The sequence below is a fragment of the Ictalurus punctatus genome, chromosome 3 (assembly GCF_001660625.3).
Source record: "Ictalurus punctatus breed USDA103 chromosome 3, Coco_2.0, whole genome shotgun sequence".
NCBI classification, from domain to species: Eukaryota; Metazoa; Chordata; class Actinopteri; order Siluriformes; family Ictaluridae; genus Ictalurus; species Ictalurus punctatus.
Genome location: NC_030418.2, coordinates 10,233,849 through 10,254,623, shown reverse-complemented (window position 1 = coordinate 10,254,623; position 20,775 = coordinate 10,233,849). Strand labels below are relative to the sequence as shown.

Below are 20,775 nucleotides of genomic sequence, written 5' to 3'. Positions count from 1 at the left end.
ATTTTTATAGGCGGTAATGAAATCGGAGATATTCGTTTTGTTCATCTGGTAGCAAAATTAGGTGTTCCCACTTTTACCTAAATTACTATAACTACCTAACGAAATTAGGTATATTCACCAAACTTGGCATGCTTATGTATAAGGTCAATGTAAGGTGGCCCAAAAAATTTGCCTGGGTTTGCCACATGGTTTTGCTATTATACCAATAAATAAATAAATAAATAAATAAATAAATGAAATTGGCTGTAATTATGGAACCATTGATCTGATTTGCTTCAAAATTTGCACACAATGTCTTTCTCACATGGCTGCCATCAGCCAATCATTTTTCAGCAGCTATTAGACAAGGTTAACATTGGCCGATCGGAACGAAACTTGGTGTATCTATTAGACACTTGGTTTAAGAAGTTTGGGGGGGAAAAAAACGGCCAGTAGGTGGCACTATCATGATATTGGTATGTGTTAACGGTTGTATATAAATCAGTGTTTTAAAAAAAAACACAAGTAATATATATGAAACGATAGCTCGATTATCTGAAATAGTTACTATTTCACATAATCGAGCTATCGTTTCATATATTTTAAAAACCTACTTTTCCGAACTAGCTGTAGGTTTTTTGCTCAATATCAACGGACCAAGTGCTACAAGATTCTCTGGAGAGTATTTATAAATAATTATTTTTAAAAAGTTGAAGTTTTGATTTTACGTGTCGACGGCATGCCAAAAGTAAAGGTGCCAATGGACTTGGCCAAAGGACTTGGCCACATTAGTTATATAGTAAATACGTAAACGGAATGAGATATTTTCACCAAACTTGAGATACTTGTGTGCTCGATCTGAGGATAGCTGTAAAAAAAAAATTGCTGAATGTGATCAATTGGTGGTGCTATAACAGAACAAAACATGAAATTGGCACTAAATGTGGAACTATTGGTCCAATCAGTGTATATGAAGACAATTGTGAATCTTGAAAAACATGTCCATTATTGGTCCATCAATGTTCAGCAGCTATTAGACAAGCTTAATGAAGTCTGATATTTCATACAAATATCTTGGCTTTTCTTTGATTTAGGTGCTTATAGAATTGCACAATATTAAATATTTTTTAACATCTTTAAGGGCACTAAAGGACTTGAACCTCGATAATTGCTGCTTGCAGCTATATTTAGGGGTTCAAGTCTGAAGGGCTGAAATCCTAATAAGAATTTTAGATAATCATTGTAATGTGATATAATTAACATTAAAAGTAGATTCATCTACTTCTGGAGTACTGAAGAGAAGAGAATAAGTCTAAGACAGAGTACTGAAACAAACCCATAAAGGACCCGAGTGAGCCCAATATGTGTAGACTTCCTGAGATGCCTACTTGCAGCTCATACATATTGTTTTCTCTGTAGCCCAACTGGGCCCCGGTAACAGCCCATATATCAGACCCCATGTCCATGTGGAAACCAGCTGGCACACATCAAGCCATGCTGGCTGGGCAGGTATCTGAAAGATGACAGATGTGTGGAGTACCACAAGACAACTGGACCACACTAATGGCTGCACTGAGTAGGTAGTACTGTGACTAAGAAACGGGTTGACATAGGATGCTAAAACCTGCAGTCTGTGATTGGGGTATATTTTACTTTGGAGGATTATTAAATGTCTTTTAACAGTCCCTTCCCATTGCCAATGTTCAAAAGAGCAAAAAGAGCTTTCTTTACTCACATGGAGCATGGAGGCTGAACCAGCTTCGCTGCTTAATTTTACATCACCGTTGACATCACTGGGCTTCCGAAATGCTTCATCTGGAACTGCACCATCCAGTTAAATTGACTGAGATCTTTATGAAGGCCACAATTATTACAGTGAGTGCAGCAGATGAGTCCCAGATTAAGGTAAGTAGGTCTTTATTACAAATCAGAGTGCATTTCTGAAATGAGCTCGCAATGGGCTCCAACTCATCAGACAAAAGCATACCACAAGCTATTAAAGATTCTTAAATACATGTATTGGTATTTATATTCAAATATTTACAAGCAAACAAGTCAAAGATATTGTAAATGGCAATAATTATCCCCTTTATTCTAAGTTGAAGTATACAGGAATGGCATAGAAATGCAGCCCAAGGGTAGCTTAACGAGGGGGGAAAAAAAACTGTAAGGGTTCTTAAGAGGAATGGACAACTAACTTTTCCTTTATGAGAAACTAAAAATGTGCTCATTACTTAGTAAGAAATGGCCCCCAAAATCCTTCCAAGAGTCAAGAGAAAGGTAATTTCAATCATTTTATGTAATTTATGTTATGTTATTTTTATACTATCAAAACACACAAGCTTTAACAGTCTGGCTACTATATGATTCCCAAAATGCTACAATGAACAGACTGCTTATTTCCTTCACTGGCATAAGACTCAATAAGACTCGACTCGATAAGACTCCTTATAACAGAAAACCACACAGACTCCACTTTTCAAGAGAGGAAGTATATTTCTCTATTACCATCTCTGGTATTCTTTTCTGTGCCTGAAGGTGGCCCTCTTTTTTTCCGTAACAGGTATGCACCTTCTGCTTTTAATTTTTCTGCTGCACTACAGAAAAATAATGATTCTGTATGCTAACTGTAAATTCATCCAGTAACTTGGAGACAGACACAGTCCAAGGCTGCTGGTACAGCTGGTGTGAGTACATGAGCTTTAGGAAAAAGACATTTATTTTAGCTTCAAATGTAAATGACTCTTAGATGTTGGGTATTCAGATGGAGCCAGGATTCCAGGATTGTCAAATTACAAAATAAAACACTACAAAATACACAAAGTATGACATGGAGTGAAAACACACTACAAATAAAACTGCAACAACCAAAAACAAAGCAAATAAAATAAAAGATGCATACATGATAAACAAGAAACAGAATTATACTAAAAAGCATGGGGAAAGAACCAGTGGTCCAAGGCCTTCATTATTTTCCATAAACACATGTTCCCCTATCTTCATCAACAGATACATATCACTCTTCTTACAGTGCATTCACTTTTAGCAAACATGCCCACTCCAAAGGGAGGATTTTCAAGCCTTGAGGGATAAGTCTTTAAGTCTGGTGCATGCAAGCCTCTTATCATTCTAAGGTAGTGGGGTTTGCAGAGGTTTTTGAAGGTTGTAGACTAGGTTGTAGAAGAATGTAGTTGCCACTCTTTCAGCCTGCAGCATAGGTGCTCAAGAATGAATAGAACATGGGCAGCTTCATGCGCTGCTGATCCCGTCGACACCAAGCAATCACTGTGCCCTCACAGTTTGTTGTGTACAGGTGGTGTCCATCACATGAGAAAGTAAGACTGAAAATAAGTAGGTCAGCAGAGTTATCTGAATATTGTTGCTGATCACATGCATCCCTTTAAGGTCACACTTTACCCTAGCATAATAGTTGAACATGTCACAAAGCACAAGTTGTTTTAAACTATCTATCTAAAAAAGAGATACTTGGTTTACTTGGATATCTATCTACAGTATCTCACAAAAGTGAGTACACCCCTCACATTTTTGTAAATATTTGATTATATCATTTCAAGTGACAACACTGAAGAAATGAAACTTTGCTACAATGTAAAGTAGTGAGTGTACAGCTTGTGTAACAGTGTAAATTTGCTGTCCCCTCAAAATAACTCAACACACAGCTATTAGTGTCTAAACTGCTGGCAACAAAAGTGAGTGAAAATGTCCAAATTGGGCCCAAAGTGTCAATATTTTGTGTGGCCACCATTATTTTCCAGCACTGCCTTGGGCATGGAGTTCACCAGAGCTTCACAGGTTGCCACTGTGAAGTGCCTCTTCCACTCCATGATGACAACACGGAGCTGGTGGATGTTAGAGACCTTGTGCTCCTCCACCTTCAGTTTGAGGATGCCCCACAGATGCTCAATAGGGTTTAGGTCTGGAGACATGCTTGGCCAGTCCATCACCTTCACCCTCAGCTCCTTTAGCAAGGCAGTGGTCGTCTTGGAGGTGTGTTTGGGGTCGTTATCATGCTTCTCCGAAGGGAGAGGATCATGCTCTGCTTCAGTATGTCACAGTATATGTTGGCATTCATGGTTCCCTCAATGAACTGTAGCTCCCCAGTGCCGGCAGCACTCATGCATTTACACTGTAGCAAGACACACTTGTCTTTGTACTCCTCACCTGGTTGCCACCACACATGCTTGACACCATCTGAACCAAATAAGTTTATCTTGGTCTCATCAGACCACAGGACATGGTTCCAGTAATCCATGTCCTTAGTCTGCTTGTCTTCAGCAAACTGTTTGCGGGCTTTCTTGTGCATCATCTTTAGAAGAGGCTTCCTTCTGGGACGATAGCCATGCAGACCAATTTGTTGCAGTGTGTGGCATATGGTCTGAGCACTGACAGGCTGACCCCCCACCCCTTCAACCTCTGCAGCAATGCTGGCAGCACTCATATGTCTATTTCCCAAAGACAACCTCTGGATATGACACTGAGCACATGCACTCAACTTCTTTGGTCGACCATGGCGAGGCCTGTTCTGAGTGGAACCTATCCTGTTAAACCGCTGTATGGTCTTGGCCACCGTGCTGAAGCTCAGTGTCAAGGTCTTGGCAATCTTCTTATAGCCCAGGCCATCTTTATGTAGAGCAACAATTCTTTTTTTCAGATCCTCAGAGAGTTCTTTGCCATGAGGTGCCATGTTGAACGTCCAGTGACCAGTATGAGGGCGTGTGAGAGCGATGACCCCAAATTTAACACACCTGCTCCCTGTTCACACCTGAGACCTTGTAACACTAACAAGTCACATGACACCAGGGAGGGAAAATGGTTAACTGGCCCAATTTGGACATTTTCACTTAGGGGGGGGTCACTTTTGTTGCCAGCGATTTAGTCATTAATGGTTGTCTGTTGACTTATTTTGAGTGGACAGCAAATTAACACTGTTACACAAACTGTACACTCACTACTTTACATTGTAGCAAAGTGTCATTTCTTCAGTGTTGTCACATGAAAAGATATAATCAAATATTTACAAAAATGTGAGGGGTGTACTCACTTTCGTGAGATACTGTATCTATCTATCGATCGATCGATCGATAGATAGATAGATAGATAGAGAGATAGATAGACAGATAGATAGATAGATAGATATGCTGACAGGGGGTCTATAGTAACTTAAATAAGCACTCTTTACAACCGTGGTGAGCAGAAAAGAATCTCAGAATGCACAACACATCAAACTTTAGGTGGTTGGGCTGCAACAACAGAAGACCACATCAGGTTCCACTCCTGTCAGCCAAGTACAGGAATCTGAGGCTATAATGGACACAGACTCAGAAAAAAATGGACTTATCTGATCTTCAATTTCCAGTTTTGGTGAGCCTGTGTCCACTGTAACCTCAGATTCCTGTTCTTGGCTGACAGGAGTGGAATCTAATGTGGTCTTCTGCTGTTGTAGCCCAAGCACCTCAAGACTCAAAGTTTTGTGCCTGTTGAGATGCTTTTTTGTTCACCACAGTTGTAAAGAGTGATTACTTGAGTTACTATATCCTTCCTGGTAGCTCGAATCTGTACATTATCAACAAGGCATTTCCACCCACAGAACTGTCATTCACTCAATGTTTTTTGTTTTTCACACCAAATTGTGTAAATTCTAGAGAATGTTGTGTGTGAAAATCCCAGGAGATCAGCAGTTTCTGAAACACTCAAACCAGCCCTTCTGGTACCAACAATCATGCCACGGTATAAATCATAGAGATTACAGTTTTTCTTTATTCTGATGTTTGATGTGAAATTAAATAAAGCTTTTGACCTGTATCTGCATGATTTTATGCATTGTGCTGCTACCACATGATTGAGTGATTGATGATTACATAAATGAGCAGGTGTACAGGTGTTCCTATTAAAGTGGACAGTGAGAGCATATATGTATATCCGTGTGTATATCTATCTATTACACACACACACTATCTGACCAAATGTATGTGGACACCTGACCAACACATCCAAACTGTTAGCACAAAGGTGGAAGGTTGGTGTGGAAGAATTTGAACTCAGCCCCACTGAATACCTTTGGGATGAACTGGAATGCCTACTGCATGCCAGGTCTCCTCATCTGACATCAGTGCCGGATCTCACTAATATTTTTGTGGCTGAATGGGCAAATCCCCACAGCCACATTCCACTCTTGTTCAACAAGCACAAAAAGCACATATGGGTGTGATTTGTCATCAGGTGTCCATAGGTGCATCAAAAATTAGAATATCATGGAAAAGTTAATTTTTTTTCCATAATTTAATTAAAAAAGTGGAACTTTCATATATTCTACATTCATTACACATAAAGTGAAATATTTCAAGCCTTTTTTTGTTTTAATCTTGATAATTACGGCTTACAGCTCATGGAAATCAAAAATCCAGTATCTCAAAACATTTAACTAAAGTATTTATAATACAGAAATATCGACCTTCTGAAAACACCAGGCTGACTGCCTTCATGGCATGCCGCATTATTGCAGTAATTCATGAAAAAGGAGCCCCAATCAAGAACTGAGTGCATAAATGAACATACTTTTCAGAAGGTTGATGTTTCTGTATTATAAATTCTTTATTCTAATATTTTGAGATACTGGATTTTTGATTTCCATGAGCTGTAAGCCATAATCATCAAGATTAAAACAAAAAAAAAGCTTGGAATATTTCACTTTATGTGTAATGAATGTAGAATATATGAAAGTTCCAGTTTTAGAATTAAAGTACAGAAAAAAAAAGAACTTTCCACAATATTCAAATTTTTTGAGATGCACCTGTACTCGGCAATATATACAGTATATATAATATACATATAATAATAATATATACATATATATGGCCATATATACAGTCCCCTCTGAAAGTATTGGAACAGCAAGGCAAGTTCTTTTGTTTTTGCTATACACTGGAGGCATTTGGGATTGAGGTCAAAATTGTATGTTTAAGCTCTGAAAAGCTACTCTGGGTTTGAGACCTGGGTTTCGCCTGTGAACACTGCATTTGTTATTAAAAAAGGATAAACCAACATGAGCTTTCTATGGGAGAAAGCAAGCTATTTTGAATAGGGAATACAATTTGGAATGCACCAAAAAAGAAAGAAACCACTGGTGTACTAATGAGCAGACATGGAATAGATCAGCCAAGGAAAACAACAGCAGATGACCGAAACACTGTGAGAGCTGAGAAGAAAATCTCAAAAAACAACAGTCAGTGTTTATCACCAACAACCTCCACAAGGCAGAGAAGACAGGTTGTAATTCACAAATAAATACTGAGATGAGCTATAAATGTTCTGGAACCAAGATTAACCATTACCAAAGTGATGGAAAGGCTAAAGTATGGAGAGAGAAATGATCTGCTCATGATCCAAAACATACAAGCTTAGTGGTCAAGCACCTTGAAGGTTGGCTTGGGCTTGCATGACTGCTTCTGGGACAGAATCACTAATCTTTTTGATTACATATTTTTGAATGGTGTAACTCATGATGGTAAAAAACACACTACCAGCATGACAAATGACTTAATCAGGGGAAGGTTTCAGACTGGCCAAGTCAATCACCAGACCTTAACCCAATTTAGCATACATTGCAGGTCTTGAGTAGGTGACTGAAGGGAAAACGAATTAATGAACGCAAAATTAATAATCTAAAGAAGCTGCAGTACAAGCCCAGAAAAGCATAACAAAAGAATGGAATGGTTTGGTGATGTCAGTGGGTCACCAACTTGATGCATTTATTGCAAGGAAGTTATTGTGTTATTTACTTTAATTTACCTTAAGACTGTTTGTTCCAGTACTTTTATCACTTAAAAAAGAGGGTGGTTTGCCACCAGAGGTGTCATGTTCGAAGTTGTTTAATACATCTAGATGTAAATATCAGGAAATGACAGGCTGAAATTCTGATCTATCATCTCTTTCATCTTCTGATTTCAAACCCAAATGTCTTCAGTGTTTAGCAAAATACACATACATACACCTTAATAGGAAAGCCAATCATATAGCAGCAAAACAATGCATAAAATCATGCAGATAAATAAAAGTGTGGGCCAACACACTACATGGCATGTTGCTGTAGAATGCATTTCTTTGTAATTATTTGTTTGTACGTAAGGTGTGCAATAGTATGAAAAGTTCTGCTACTTTATTTATTTAAGCTACAGAATTAAACCACATGTATCAGTATTTGACGTATGAAAACCAGCAGTATGTTGCAACATGGTCTATATGCACAGCGTACCTTACTATAGGCTTGTTGGACTTGGGAAAGGTTATTTCTCTCACTGGCTTCAGGTCCCATGTGCTCCACAGCCTTAGTGTATATGCATAGGCCGAAAAAGTAGTGAGTGAGTTCATGAAAGCAAAGAAAATAGAGCATGGAAAAATTACAAAGATAATATGTTGATATGGCATCCCACTGTACGGTGATAGACAATTTGCTAAAAGTATTGGCATCAAACCATATACTATGAAAAAATAAGAAGGTAGCATTTAAGAATCTTTATCATTTACAGTGGTGCTTGAAAGTTTCTGAACTCTTTAGAATTGTCTATATATCTGCAGAAGTATGACCTAAACATCATCAGAAGTCCTAAAATTAGACAAAGAGAACCCAATTGAACAAATGAGACAAAAATATTATACTCGTCATTTATTTATTAAGGAAAATTATCCAATATTACATAACTGTTAGTAGCAAAAGTATGTGAACCTCTATGATTAGCAGTTAATTTGAAAGTGAAGATTAGAGTCAGGTGTTTTCAATCAATGCAGTGACAATCAGGTATGAGAGAGCACACTGTTTTATTTAAAGAACAGGAATCTATCCAAGTGTGATCTTGGCAACACACACCAAGTAACAAAGCTCACTCAAAGAGCAAGACATGTAATAGTCCACATGATCACAATGAAACCCAAGGTAACTAACGGCCTCTCTCTCATCAAAAGTTGAGTCAAAAATCAGGAGAAAACTGAACAATGGTGTTTGTAGCAGGGTTGCAAGGAGAAAGGCACTGCTCTCCAAAAATAACATGGCTGCCCATCTGCAGTTTGCTAAAGATCATGTAGACAAGCCAGAAAGCTAAAGGAAAAATGTTTTGTGGATGGATAAAACAAAAACAGAACATTTTGGTTTAAATGAAAAGGGCTATTTTTGAAGAAAGGAAAACACTGCATTCCAGCATAAGAACCTTATGCCTTCTGTGAAACATGCTGGTGGTAGTTTTATGGTTTGGGCCTGTTTTGCTGCATCTGGTTTAAAACAGCTTACCATCATTGATGGAACAATTAATTCTGAATTACAGTGGGGGAAATAAGTATTGGACGCGTCATCATTTTTTTAAGTAAATATATTTCCAATGAAGCTATACACATAAAAATTTTCACCAGACTTTTGTGTTAACTCAAGAAATCCACACATATAAAGAAATCCAAACATTAAAGTCCGTAAATAAAGTTATGTGTAATAAAGAGAAATGACACAGGAAAAAAGTATTGAACACGCTAACTGAAATTTATCTAATAGTTAGTGGAGAAGTCTTTGTTTGTAATGACAGCTTCAAGACGCTTCCTGTATGAAGAAATTAATTGGCCGCAGTATTCAGGTATGATTTTGGCCCATTCCGTTAAGGCTCTGGGTTACTGATTGGAAGGTCAGGGGTTCAACCCCCAGAACTGCCAAGCTGCCACTGTTGGACCCCTGAGCAAGGCCTTTGACCCTCTCTGCTCCAGGGGCGCTGTATCACGACCTTGCGCTCTGACCCCACCCTCCTAACATGCTGGGATATGCGAAGAAAAGAATTTCACTGTGCTGTAATGTATATGTGACCAATAAAGGTGCAGTATCATTATTCAAGTCAGATGATTGACTGGGCCATTCAAACGCCTTGATTTTTTTTCTCTGTAACCAAATGAGAGTTTCCTTTGCTGTATGCTATGGATCGTTGTCATGCTGGAAGGTCCACCCACATCTCATCTTCTTCATCCTGGTGGATGGCAGCAGATTCTTCTCAAGATTCTCCAGGTAAAGGGTTCATCGTTCCTTCAATTATATGAAGTCTGCCAGTACCATGCGATGAAAAACAGCCCCACACCATGATGCTTCCACCCCCAAACTTCACTGTTGATATAGTGTTTTAAGGGTGACGTGCAGTGCCATTTCTTCTCCAAACATGGTGTGTAGTATGACAGCCAAAAAGTTCAATTTTGCTCTCGTCTGACCAGACTACACTCTCCCAGTATTTCAAAGGCTTGTCCAAATGAGTTATAGCAAACTGTAAACTAGCTTCGACATGCCTTTTCTTTAGTAATGGAGTCTTGCAGGGTGAGCGTGCGTAGAGGCCATGACGGTGGAGTGCATTGCCTATTGTTTTTTCTCTGTGATGATGGCACCTGCTGCCTCCAAGTGTTCCTGGAGCTCTTTCTGAGTGTTCCTTGGTTATTGGACTACTCTTCTGACTATTCTTCTGACTCCCTGGTCAGAAATCTTGCGAGGACCTCCTGTGTGTGGTCGGGTGATGACGGAGTAGTGTTGCCTCCACTTGAGGATATGGTGCTTACTGGAAGATACAGAAGTTTTGAAATATGTCTGTATCCGATTCCATCAATATATTTTGCAACAATAAGGTTGCGAAGGACTTAGGAGAGCTCTTTGCTTCACGAGATGTTTCTTGGTAACGAAAAGCCTTTTTATAGACCATCAATTTACTAACCCAGCTGATATCAATTTGCACAGATCGGAGGTATAATTACTTATGGATTTCAGCTGGTTCCTTGAGTTACCTTGCCTTGGAGAACTGTTTTTTCAATACTGTGTGTTCAATACTTTTTTTGTGTCTCATTCCACTTTATTACACATAACTTTATTTCTGGACTTAATGTTGTGAATTCTTTATATTTCCAGATTTCTTGAGTTAATACTGATGTCTGCTGAAAATTTCATGTGAATAGCCTGATTGGAAATATATTTACTGATTCACATTCAGTACTTATTTCCCCCACTGTATACTCTATACTCCTACTGTAAATCCTCAAGGGAAAATCTGTCCATGAACTGAATCTCAAGAGAAGTTTGGTCATGTAGCAAGACAATGACCCTAAGCACACAAGTCGTTCTACGAAAGAAAGGTTAAAGAAGAAGAAGAATAAATTTAATGTTTTAGAATTGTTAAGTCATAGTCCTGACCTTAATTCAAATGTTGTGGAAGGACATGAAGCAAGCAGTTCATGTGAGGAAACACACCAATATCCCAGAGCTGAAGCTGTTCTGTACTGAAGAATGGGCTAAAATTCCCCCAAGCTGATGTGCAGGACTAATCATCAGTTACTGGACACATGTAGTTGCAATTATTTCTGCACGAGGGGATCACACCAGAAACTGAAAGCAAAGGTTCACATACTTTTGCCACTCACAGATATGTACTGTTGGATAATTTTCCTCAATAACTAAGTGACCAAATATAATATTTGTGTCTCATTTGTTTAATTGGGTTCTCTTTATCTACTTTTAGTACTTGTGTGAAAATCTGATGTTGTTTTAGGTCATATTTATTCAGAAATATAGAAAATTCTAAAGGGTTCATAAATATTCAAGCACCACCAATGTACACAAGAACAGTACAGGGACATTGTTTTTTGTGTGTTTAAGCATATCCCAGATTACAGTATTAGGAAGTTTTGGTCAGGGCATTGAAACTGCATCCCTGGTACAGGGAGGGCAGAGTCTTGCTCAAAAGCCCAACAGTGGCAGCTTTGCAATGCCTGAGTCACCAAATCTCTTATTCCAAATTGTTTTTTTTTTTTTTTTTTAACTGAACAGTGTCAGGAATAATCAGTGAAATATTACACACAAACATGCATTTTGCAGTAAAACTCAAGTAATTTGTGTTTTATGTATATTCTCTCACCTCACGACTCCATTATGTAGGCCTCCCGCAATCACATTAACGGACACCCCCTCTGGCTGATTGGAGAACCCAACAGAACAGATGTTCTCTCGGCAGTGGACATGACCAATTAGATCACCATTTACTGTCCACAGTCTCAAGTCACTTCCTCCACCCACTACACATAAAACAAAAGCACAACACTAATACAAACTGCTAAAGAGGAAAATCCGTGTAGTACATTTACAGTGCATTCAGAAAATATTCAGACCCTTCAGACCCAAATGGATAGGCCCCACCTATTAGGCAGCAAGTGAACAGTCAATTCTCGAAGTTGATGTGTTGGAAGCTGGAAAAATGGGCAGGTGTAAGGAACTGACCAACTCTGATATTTTTGTGACGGCTAGAAGACTGGGTCAGAGCATCTCCAAAATAGCAGGTCTTGTGGGGTGTTCCCGGTATGCAGTGGCATAGCACCTACCAAAAGTGGTAAGAGGAAGGACAACCAGTGAACTGGCAACAGGGTCATTTGCGCCTGGGTGCTTACCTGCTGAAGAGATGGCACCAGGATGCACTATGCGAAGAAGGCAAGCTGGCTGAGGCAGTGTAATGCTCTGGGCAATGTTTTGTTGGGAAACCTTGGGTCCTGGCATTCATGTTGATGTTACTTTGACACATGCCACCTACCTAAACACTGCAAAAATTGTTCAGGAATGGTTTGAGGAACATGACAAAAATTTTAAGGTGTTGCCATGGCTGCAAATTCCCCAGCTCTCAATCCAATTGAGCATCTGTGGGATGCGCCGGACAAACAACTCCGATCCATGGAGGCAGCATCTTGCAATTTACAGGACTTAAAGGATCTGCTGATACATTTGGGTGCCAGATACCACAGCAAATTCAACCTTCAGAGGTCTTCAGAGTCCATGCCTCAAAGGGTCAGAGCTGTTTTGGTGGCCCATGGGAGACCTAAATTAGGCAGGTGGTTTTAATGTTATGGCTGATCAATGTATAAGGAACAGACAGCAGAATTCCTATTACGATTGCCTATATGAAACATAATTTACTAATTAGGGTGCAAAATTAGAGAATCCTATACAAAATAATAGAATATTTTATACACTGTGCATTTACAGGCTATGTAGTGAACTTTTAAAGAGAGAAGGGAACCGAATCATAAAAGACCCCCTAATGGCCAATATTTAGTTTCATAGCCTATGTAGTATACTTCAGGGTATGTGTACAAAGGGAGTAATATAATATATATAGGGATGAATTTCATTCAGTTTCAATAACCACTTTTCCTGATCAGGATCAAGCTGGATCCAGAGACCACCCCCGAAACACTGGGCATGAAGAGGGAAAGCACACTGGATAGGACACCAGTCCATCACAGGGCACCATGCGGTGCACGCACATACACGCGCACACTCACCTACCTATGGGATGTATAAGCATGCTATAAGGATGTTTTGGGAAGTGGGAGGAAATCCACATATATACAGGGAGAACATGCAAAACTCCACACAACCTGATGTCAGGATAGAAATGGGGACCCTGGAGCTATGAGGTGGCAATGCTACCTGCTGCGCTACTGTGCCACCACCACTGCTCCCCCACTAATACTAAAATCCCAAATCACTCTCTATGTAATGCATAGATAGTTTCAAAGCCTATCTTTTCATATCCTACGCAAAATGCACAAAAGAAGCAAGTCAAAAGGTGTGATCATTTTCTTCTTATGGCACAGAAACCCATTATCCCTTACCCTAACAATATGAACAAACTTGTCTCTAGGTTATTAGGGGTCAAGAACCAAGGCGAGTAGGCACCCTTTTTTGTATGTTTTTTATTAGGGTGTCATTCACTACCATTGTGTGTTTTTGAATCCTTTTTGGGGTCTAAATGGGAGTCTTGTGAAAAGTGGAGCCAGAGAATTGAGAAACCCTATTCAGTTTTGTCTCATTTGACCACTAGGTGTTGTAATTAAGAAAAATATTTATTCCCCACATTACTTCCCAAGTGTTTGGTTTAGGATCATGATTTTTTATTTTTTTGACTGATTCCTTGGAAGCTTCTAAGGTCAACTGATGCTTTAAAAAAAAAAAAAAAAAAAAAAAAAAAAAAAAAAAAATGCCCATCACTGTATTTTATGCACCATTTGGAATTGCCAGAGAACCTCTAAATTTAAAAAAAAAAAAAAAAAAGCCCACAATTTTTGTTCAATCTTCACAACTTTTGGCTCAGATCATCTTCAGACAAAGCTGTACGAAAGTTAATCAGATCAATTTTTTATATTCACAGCATGCAAACAAATTTGACAGTGAAGATGAATTCCATCATATTTTGAAAATGCATATATGGATTCACAAACTCATCTAAAAATGACATCTACTCCTCAAAACAAATCCAACAGTATATCATGCAGGCTTGTTTACCCATGGAAAGTCAGAAAAGCAATGCTCGGGCCTATACACAGCATACAAAGCGTTTTCAACTAGAATACCTCAGAAACCAAACATATTTCTGTAAAGTTATATGAATATTTATCATTAGTGTATTTTTACTACTGTAAAGTCTGGTGAAACCTTTGTAGACATAAACTTAAATTATATGTACGCATACTAAACAATGCTTGAACTTCACTCGCAAAAGGAAATAAGAGTATACAGAAGTCCAGCCATACCAAAATTGTAGATAAGGTAGCAATAACACTAACCTATATTAATGAATAATCTCAGTGTTTACGGGCACTACTAAGATTTCAATTCAATTTTAAGATTTCACTTTTAATTTTAAAAAGTGCTCATAACTACTCTTCAACTGCTTGACCTAAAATCTCCTGATCTCATTATCATGTGATTTCTTGGAGACTGCCACTTTAAAGTCATGTGTTGCTTTTAAATTATGATAAGCATCAACTAACAGAAATAGCTAAGTAATGGGAAGTCATATATCTGCAATGCTTCATTGAATTGACATAAAACTTGAAAGCTATGTTGAGGACCATGTCCAGAGGAAAATACATTTGACCTGAAGGTGGCTCTAGTGCTTGATCCCTCAGTAGCTGAAAAAGTTGTAAAAAGTTGTGAGATTGGGCATAGTGCCAGTAGGCATTTAAACAATTTTGGGCCCTGCCTTTCAATGACTTCAGCACCAGATTGGGTCAAATTTGAAGGTACAATTTTGCTTAGAACTTTTGAACCATTTCACATTGGAACAAAATTTTTTTCCATTAATCCTTGGCTCATGCGAATTTTAACACACCCCATGTTGTCATTTTATTTTTCATTTCCTGCCATATTGGATTTTCAGCCATTTTGAGTTTTTGAAAAGATTTTACAGCCCACAATTTTTGCTCAATCTTCATAAAAGTCTCAGATGAGGTTGAGAGTAATCTCCACAAAAGGTATCAAAAGTTTTTTTGATATTCAAAAGCATTAGATTCTAACATGCAAACAAATTTGACTGCAAAGCTGCCAGTCAGGATGTAAGGCCATATCTAGTCAAAGGCTTGACTGATTGACATGAACCTTGAGAATACTTATTTGGACAGCACCCCCAGGGGGCCCCAAAGATTTTCATGTCAATTGAGTACTAGAGGATGCTAAAACATGAAACCTTACACTCACCTTCCACAGGAACACCTGTACACCTGCACATTCATGCAGTTATCTAAATAAGCCAATTACGTGGCACAGTGCAATGCAAAACTCATCATACAGATACAGGCTAAGAGCTTAGGGTAATGTTCACATCAAACAGTGGCAGCAGTTAATATTGCTCCCACTGCTTGTGAGCACATTCAGGTTGCAGGTAGCAGTCCAACATCTCTTCCAAATGACCTCAATTGTTTTAACATCAGATTTGAGACAGACAAAACTACTCAAGTAGAATCAATCATTTGTACTCTAAAACCTGGTGACTCTGCCCTCACCATAAGTACAGAGGAATGGTGCGAGCTCTTAAGAAGACCACAGTTAAATGTGCACCTGGGCCGAATAATACCTGCCAAACCTTAAAACATATTGCGGAGCAGTTAGGGGGTGTGTTTCAGACTCTGTTTCTCCTCTGTTGAAGAGGAGAGTATCTGGCAACCTGAAGTGTCACTGAGGAAGCAGCACCCTTTGAGCTAACGTGAATACATTAATTTCTTCTAATCTCTATACTTTAAAATTATTTACCTTACGTTATACAAATATAACTGACACTATTTTAGATAAAACAATCGTAACGTTGCTCTGTCGCTAAATTTGATGTTTTTTTTGTTTTTTGTTTTTTTTTTACAAATATCCGCGACTAGCTTGTAGCCCATAGCCCGCTAGCATCACCTACCGCTAGCCTTGTTTACGTTTCACATTTCTCATTTACCGCTGTTCTGTTTAAAAAACAAATATGTCTGCTGTCTCTCCGGTTTTGAGTGCAGATGAGGACTCGCTCGAGCTTCACATGGTGCGGCTGGAACTGGAGGATGTGGAGAAGCAGATCCGCGGCCTACTCGACAAGCAGGCCCAGCTGCTGGAGCGACAAACTGCGCTGGAAACATCTTGTGCCTCTGCCCACATATCCAAGGTAAGCACACAGTGTGGTATTTCCACTCCCAGCCCCTCTACGCCGTGTGTTTCTCTGTGCAGGGACCGTGCACCTAGGACTTTCCCAGCCGTGGTCTCCATCACGCCGGCGCCAACACACCTCGGGCCTTGGGTGAACCAGCGGTGGAAGGCGCGGGCTGGACCCTCTCCACCTCCGGTGTTCGAGATTCCAACCAGGAACCGCTTCGCCCCTCTCCGTCAGACCAGACCCAACGCTGTGATCCTCGGGGACTCCATTGTGCGGAACGTCCGTGTAGCCTCATCTAAAGGTAAGGTGCGCACACACTGTTTTTCTGGTGCTTGTGTCCTTGATGTCGCTGTGCAGGTATCCGGGATCCTGAAGAAGGACGAGCACATTGGAGCAGTTGTGCTGCACACGGGGACGAACGACACCAGGCTGCGGCAGACGGAGGTTCTGAAGAGGGACTTCTCCAGCCTGATCGAGACGGTACGAGGCAGATCACCCACCGCGAAGATCATCGTCTCTGGACCTCTTCCCACATACAGACGTGGAGCAGAAAAGTTCAGTAGACTTCTAGCATTAAATGATTGGTTAGTCTCTTGGTGTAATGAGCAGAATCTGGTGTTTGTCAACAACTGGAATCTGTTCTGGGAGCGTCCTAGGTTGTTTCGTCCTGATGGCCTGCACCCCAGCAGCCTTGGAGCGGAACTGCTGTCAGACAACATCTCCAAGTGACTACCTACCGTAAGCACATCTTCCAATAATAACAACATTCAGTATTATCAATGTTCAATTAAAAATCTGGCACCGGTAATACATACTACAGAGACTCTGTCTGTTCCCCGAGCTATACAGATATGTAGAAAATCTCGGAAAGTCTATCTTCGTAACCTAATTAACATAAAATTAAATCATATTGAATGCACAGCCAGCACTTTTGATCTGAGGCTAGGACTATTAAACATTAGATCTCTTGCGTCTAAGGCTCTTATTGTTAACGACATCATCACTGATCAGGAATGTAATTTAATGTGTTTAACAGAAACTTGAATTAAACCAAACAAGTACATAGCATTAAATGAAGCCAGTCCTCCTGGATACAGTTATGTACATCAGCCTCGTTCAACTGGTAGAGGAGGAGGTGTTGGTCTCATCCATAGTAAAAATCTAGTCGTCACACAAAAACCTAAGCATAAATTTAATTCTTTTGAAATTCTTCATACCAGTATAAGTTATGTAGCCACAAAAAATAAGTCAATTCCTCTAATTATAATTTACAGACCCCCAGGGCCATATACTGAATTTCTTAGTGAATTTGAAGACTTTGTCTCAAACCTGGTTGTGTCTGTAGATAAAGCATTAATCGTCGGAGACTTTAATATTCATTTTGATAACCTGGAAGACCCTCTAAGATTAGCGGTTGTGTCCATCTTAGATGCAGTAGGGATTAATCAGAACGTAATCGGGCCTACTCATAATGGTGGTCACACTCTTGACCTCATACTAACATACGGACTAAGTATAGAAAATATTATAATTTTTCCGCAGTCTGAAGTTGTCTCAGACCATTATCTTATCTCGTTCATAATACGTATTGATCATAATATTTCCACCTCGCCTCGCTACCGCGTAAAACGTACCTACACATCAGCTACTGCACCGAGCTTCATAAATAACCTCGCAGAAACATCAATTAGATTTGGATCACCGTCAGATCCCATAGAACTCGATCATGCGACTGAAAGCTTGGAGTCAACACTCCGCTACACGCTAGATAGAGTGGCTCCACTCAAAAGGAAAATAATTGGAGAAAAAAAATTAGCACCCTGGTATAACGATCAAACGCGAACCTTAAAACGGACAACTCGACAATTAGAACGTAAATGGCGTCAAACCAAACTGGTGGTATTTCAAACAGCATGGAAGGAGAGCCTACTGAAATATAGGAAATCTCTTGGCGATGCTAGAAAATCTATTTCTCTACCTTAATAGGAGACAACAAAAACAATTCTAGATTCCTTTTCAACACAGTAGCAAAATTAACTAGGAATAAAACCACTACAGAGAGAAACACTCAATCATTACATAGCAGTGAAGATTTCATGAAATTTTTCATTGATAAGGTTGAAAATATTAGACGTGATATACAGGCCATTAAATTAAAATCGGACAGTACTATAACAAACCCATTACATGACAATGTAGCAATATCAGATCAATGTTTAGAGTGTTTTGCTCCGCTTAGAGAGACTGAACTAGCTACATTAATCTCTTCAGTCAATTCATCAACTTGCATACTAGATCCCGTACTTACATGTTTGTTTAAACAGATTTGTCCAGGAGTATTTGAACCACTTTTAAATATAATCAATTCTTCCCTAAGCACTGGCTATGTACCTAAATCACTTAAATTAGCAGTTATTAAACCCTTGATTAAAAAACCTGATCTTGACCCGTCTCAATTGTCCAGCTACAGACCAATATCAAATCTCCCCTTCATCTCTAAGATTTTAGAAAAGGTTGTAGCAAAGTGGTTATGCTCGTACTTAGATAGGAATAACATTCATGAAATGTATCAGTCAGGATTTAGACCTCATCATAGCACAGAGACAGCGTTAGTTAAAGTAGTAAATGACCTTCTACTGACTTACGATCAGGGTTGTGTCTCGCTGCTTGTGTTACTCGACCTTCGTTCAGCTTTTGATACTATAGATCACACTATTCTACTTGATAGATTAGAAAATGTTGTTGGTATTAAGGGAACAGTCCTCTCCTGGCTCAGGTCTTATCTGACCGATCGTTATCAGTTCGTAGATGTAAATGGTGATTTCTCCATGCGTACTGAAGTTACTTTTGGAGTTCCACAGGGTTCTGTTTTAGGCCCACTGCTCTTTACTTTATATATGCTACCCCTAGGTCAAATTATTTGTAAACATGGAATTAGCTTCCACTGTTATGCTGATGATACACAGTTGTATGTTTCAGCGAAGCCAGAGGACAGACAGAAGCTCAGTAAAGTTGAGGACTGTGTAAAGGACATTAGACATTGGATGTTAACTAATTTCCTTCTCCTTAATTCTGATAAAACAGAAATACTTTTATTAGGCCCACGTGTAGCTAGAAGTAATCTTTCTGATCACACGGTTATTCTGGATGGTCTTTCTGTTTCATCATGTACAGCAGTTAAAGAGCTTGGAGTGATTATTGACTCCAGCCTATCATTTGATGCTCATGTAGATAATATAACTAGGATAGCTTTCTTTCATCTCAGAAATATTTCTAAAATAAGAAACATAGTGTCACTACATGATGTGGAAATACTAGTTCATGCATTCGTCACCTCTAGATTAGATTACTGTAATGACTTACTGTCTGGATGTTCCAGTAGGAATATAAATAAGCTCCAGTTAGTCCAGAATGCAGCTGCTAGAGTCCTAACTAGAACTAGAAGATACGACCATATCACACCGATATTATCAATACTGCATTGGCTCCCAGTAAAATCTTGCATTAACTATAAAATACGTTTATTAAACTATAAAGCACTAAATGGTCTTGCGGCTAAATATCTAAGCGACCTTTTGGTTTTATATGATCCGCCACGCCTACTTAGATCAAAAGATGCAGGCTATTTGACGGTACCTCGAATAGTAAAGGCTACAGCAGGGGGGAGAGCTTTCGCTTATAGAGCCCCACAGTTATGGAACAGTCTTCCTATTAGTGTTCGGGACTCAGACACAGTCTCAGTGTTTAAGTCTAGGCTTAAAACGTATTTGTTTACTCAAGCCTACCCTGATTAGATTCTGTTCTACTACTTCGCAGTCACAATAATCTTTTTTCTCCCTCTCTCTCCTTTCGCCGAGCCCCACACGAATTTATGGAGATACTAGAGATCCAGATCCTTTCTTCCTCTGGATGGAGCTCAAATCTTCTCTAATTCCAGACTGCTGGGACTACGGCTGCTCCTAAGGCCATACAGACTTCATATAAATCCATAATGAACTTTTTCACACCATCTGTTGTTACCCAGATGAGGATGGGTTCCCTTCTGAGTCGGGTTCCTCTCAAGGTTTCTTCCTCTTAAAACATCTTAGGGAGTTTTTCCTTGCCACTGTCGCCACTCAGTGGCTTGCTCAGTTGGGAAAAATTCACACCTTTAATATCTGTATACCATGTTGACATTTCTGTAAAGCTGCTTTGAGACAATGTCTATTGTAAAAAGCGCTATACAAATAAAATTTAATTGAATTGTTTCAGAACTCCTCTTGTGGTGTAGTCCCTCAGCTGTGGAGAGATTCCATAGTTATTCTGATACCAAAAAGAGTTC

General features: G+C 39.3%; 1 protein-coding gene across 6 annotated transcripts in view; it reads right to left on the bottom strand.

The window, feature by feature from the left end:
• Window positions 1–1,879: 1,879 nt before the first annotated feature.
• The window catches only part of lyst (lysosomal trafficking regulator), a 227,188-nt gene continuing 208,292 nt past the window's right edge, over window positions 1,880–20,775 (bottom strand). For all 6 annotated transcript variants that reach the window (XM_053679573.1, XM_053679568.1, XM_053679571.1 and 3 more), the window contains 3 exons: window positions 11,916–12,072; window positions 8,252–8,323; window positions 1,880–3,320 (listed from right to left, as the gene is read on the bottom strand). In XM_053679573.1, the coding sequence (XP_053535548.1) occupies window positions 3,182–3,320; window positions 8,252–8,323; window positions 11,916–12,072 (368 nt within the window). In that variant the 3' untranslated portion in view covers window positions 1,880–3,181. The remainder of the gene's footprint in view (window positions 3,321–8,251; window positions 8,324–11,915; window positions 12,073–20,775) is intronic.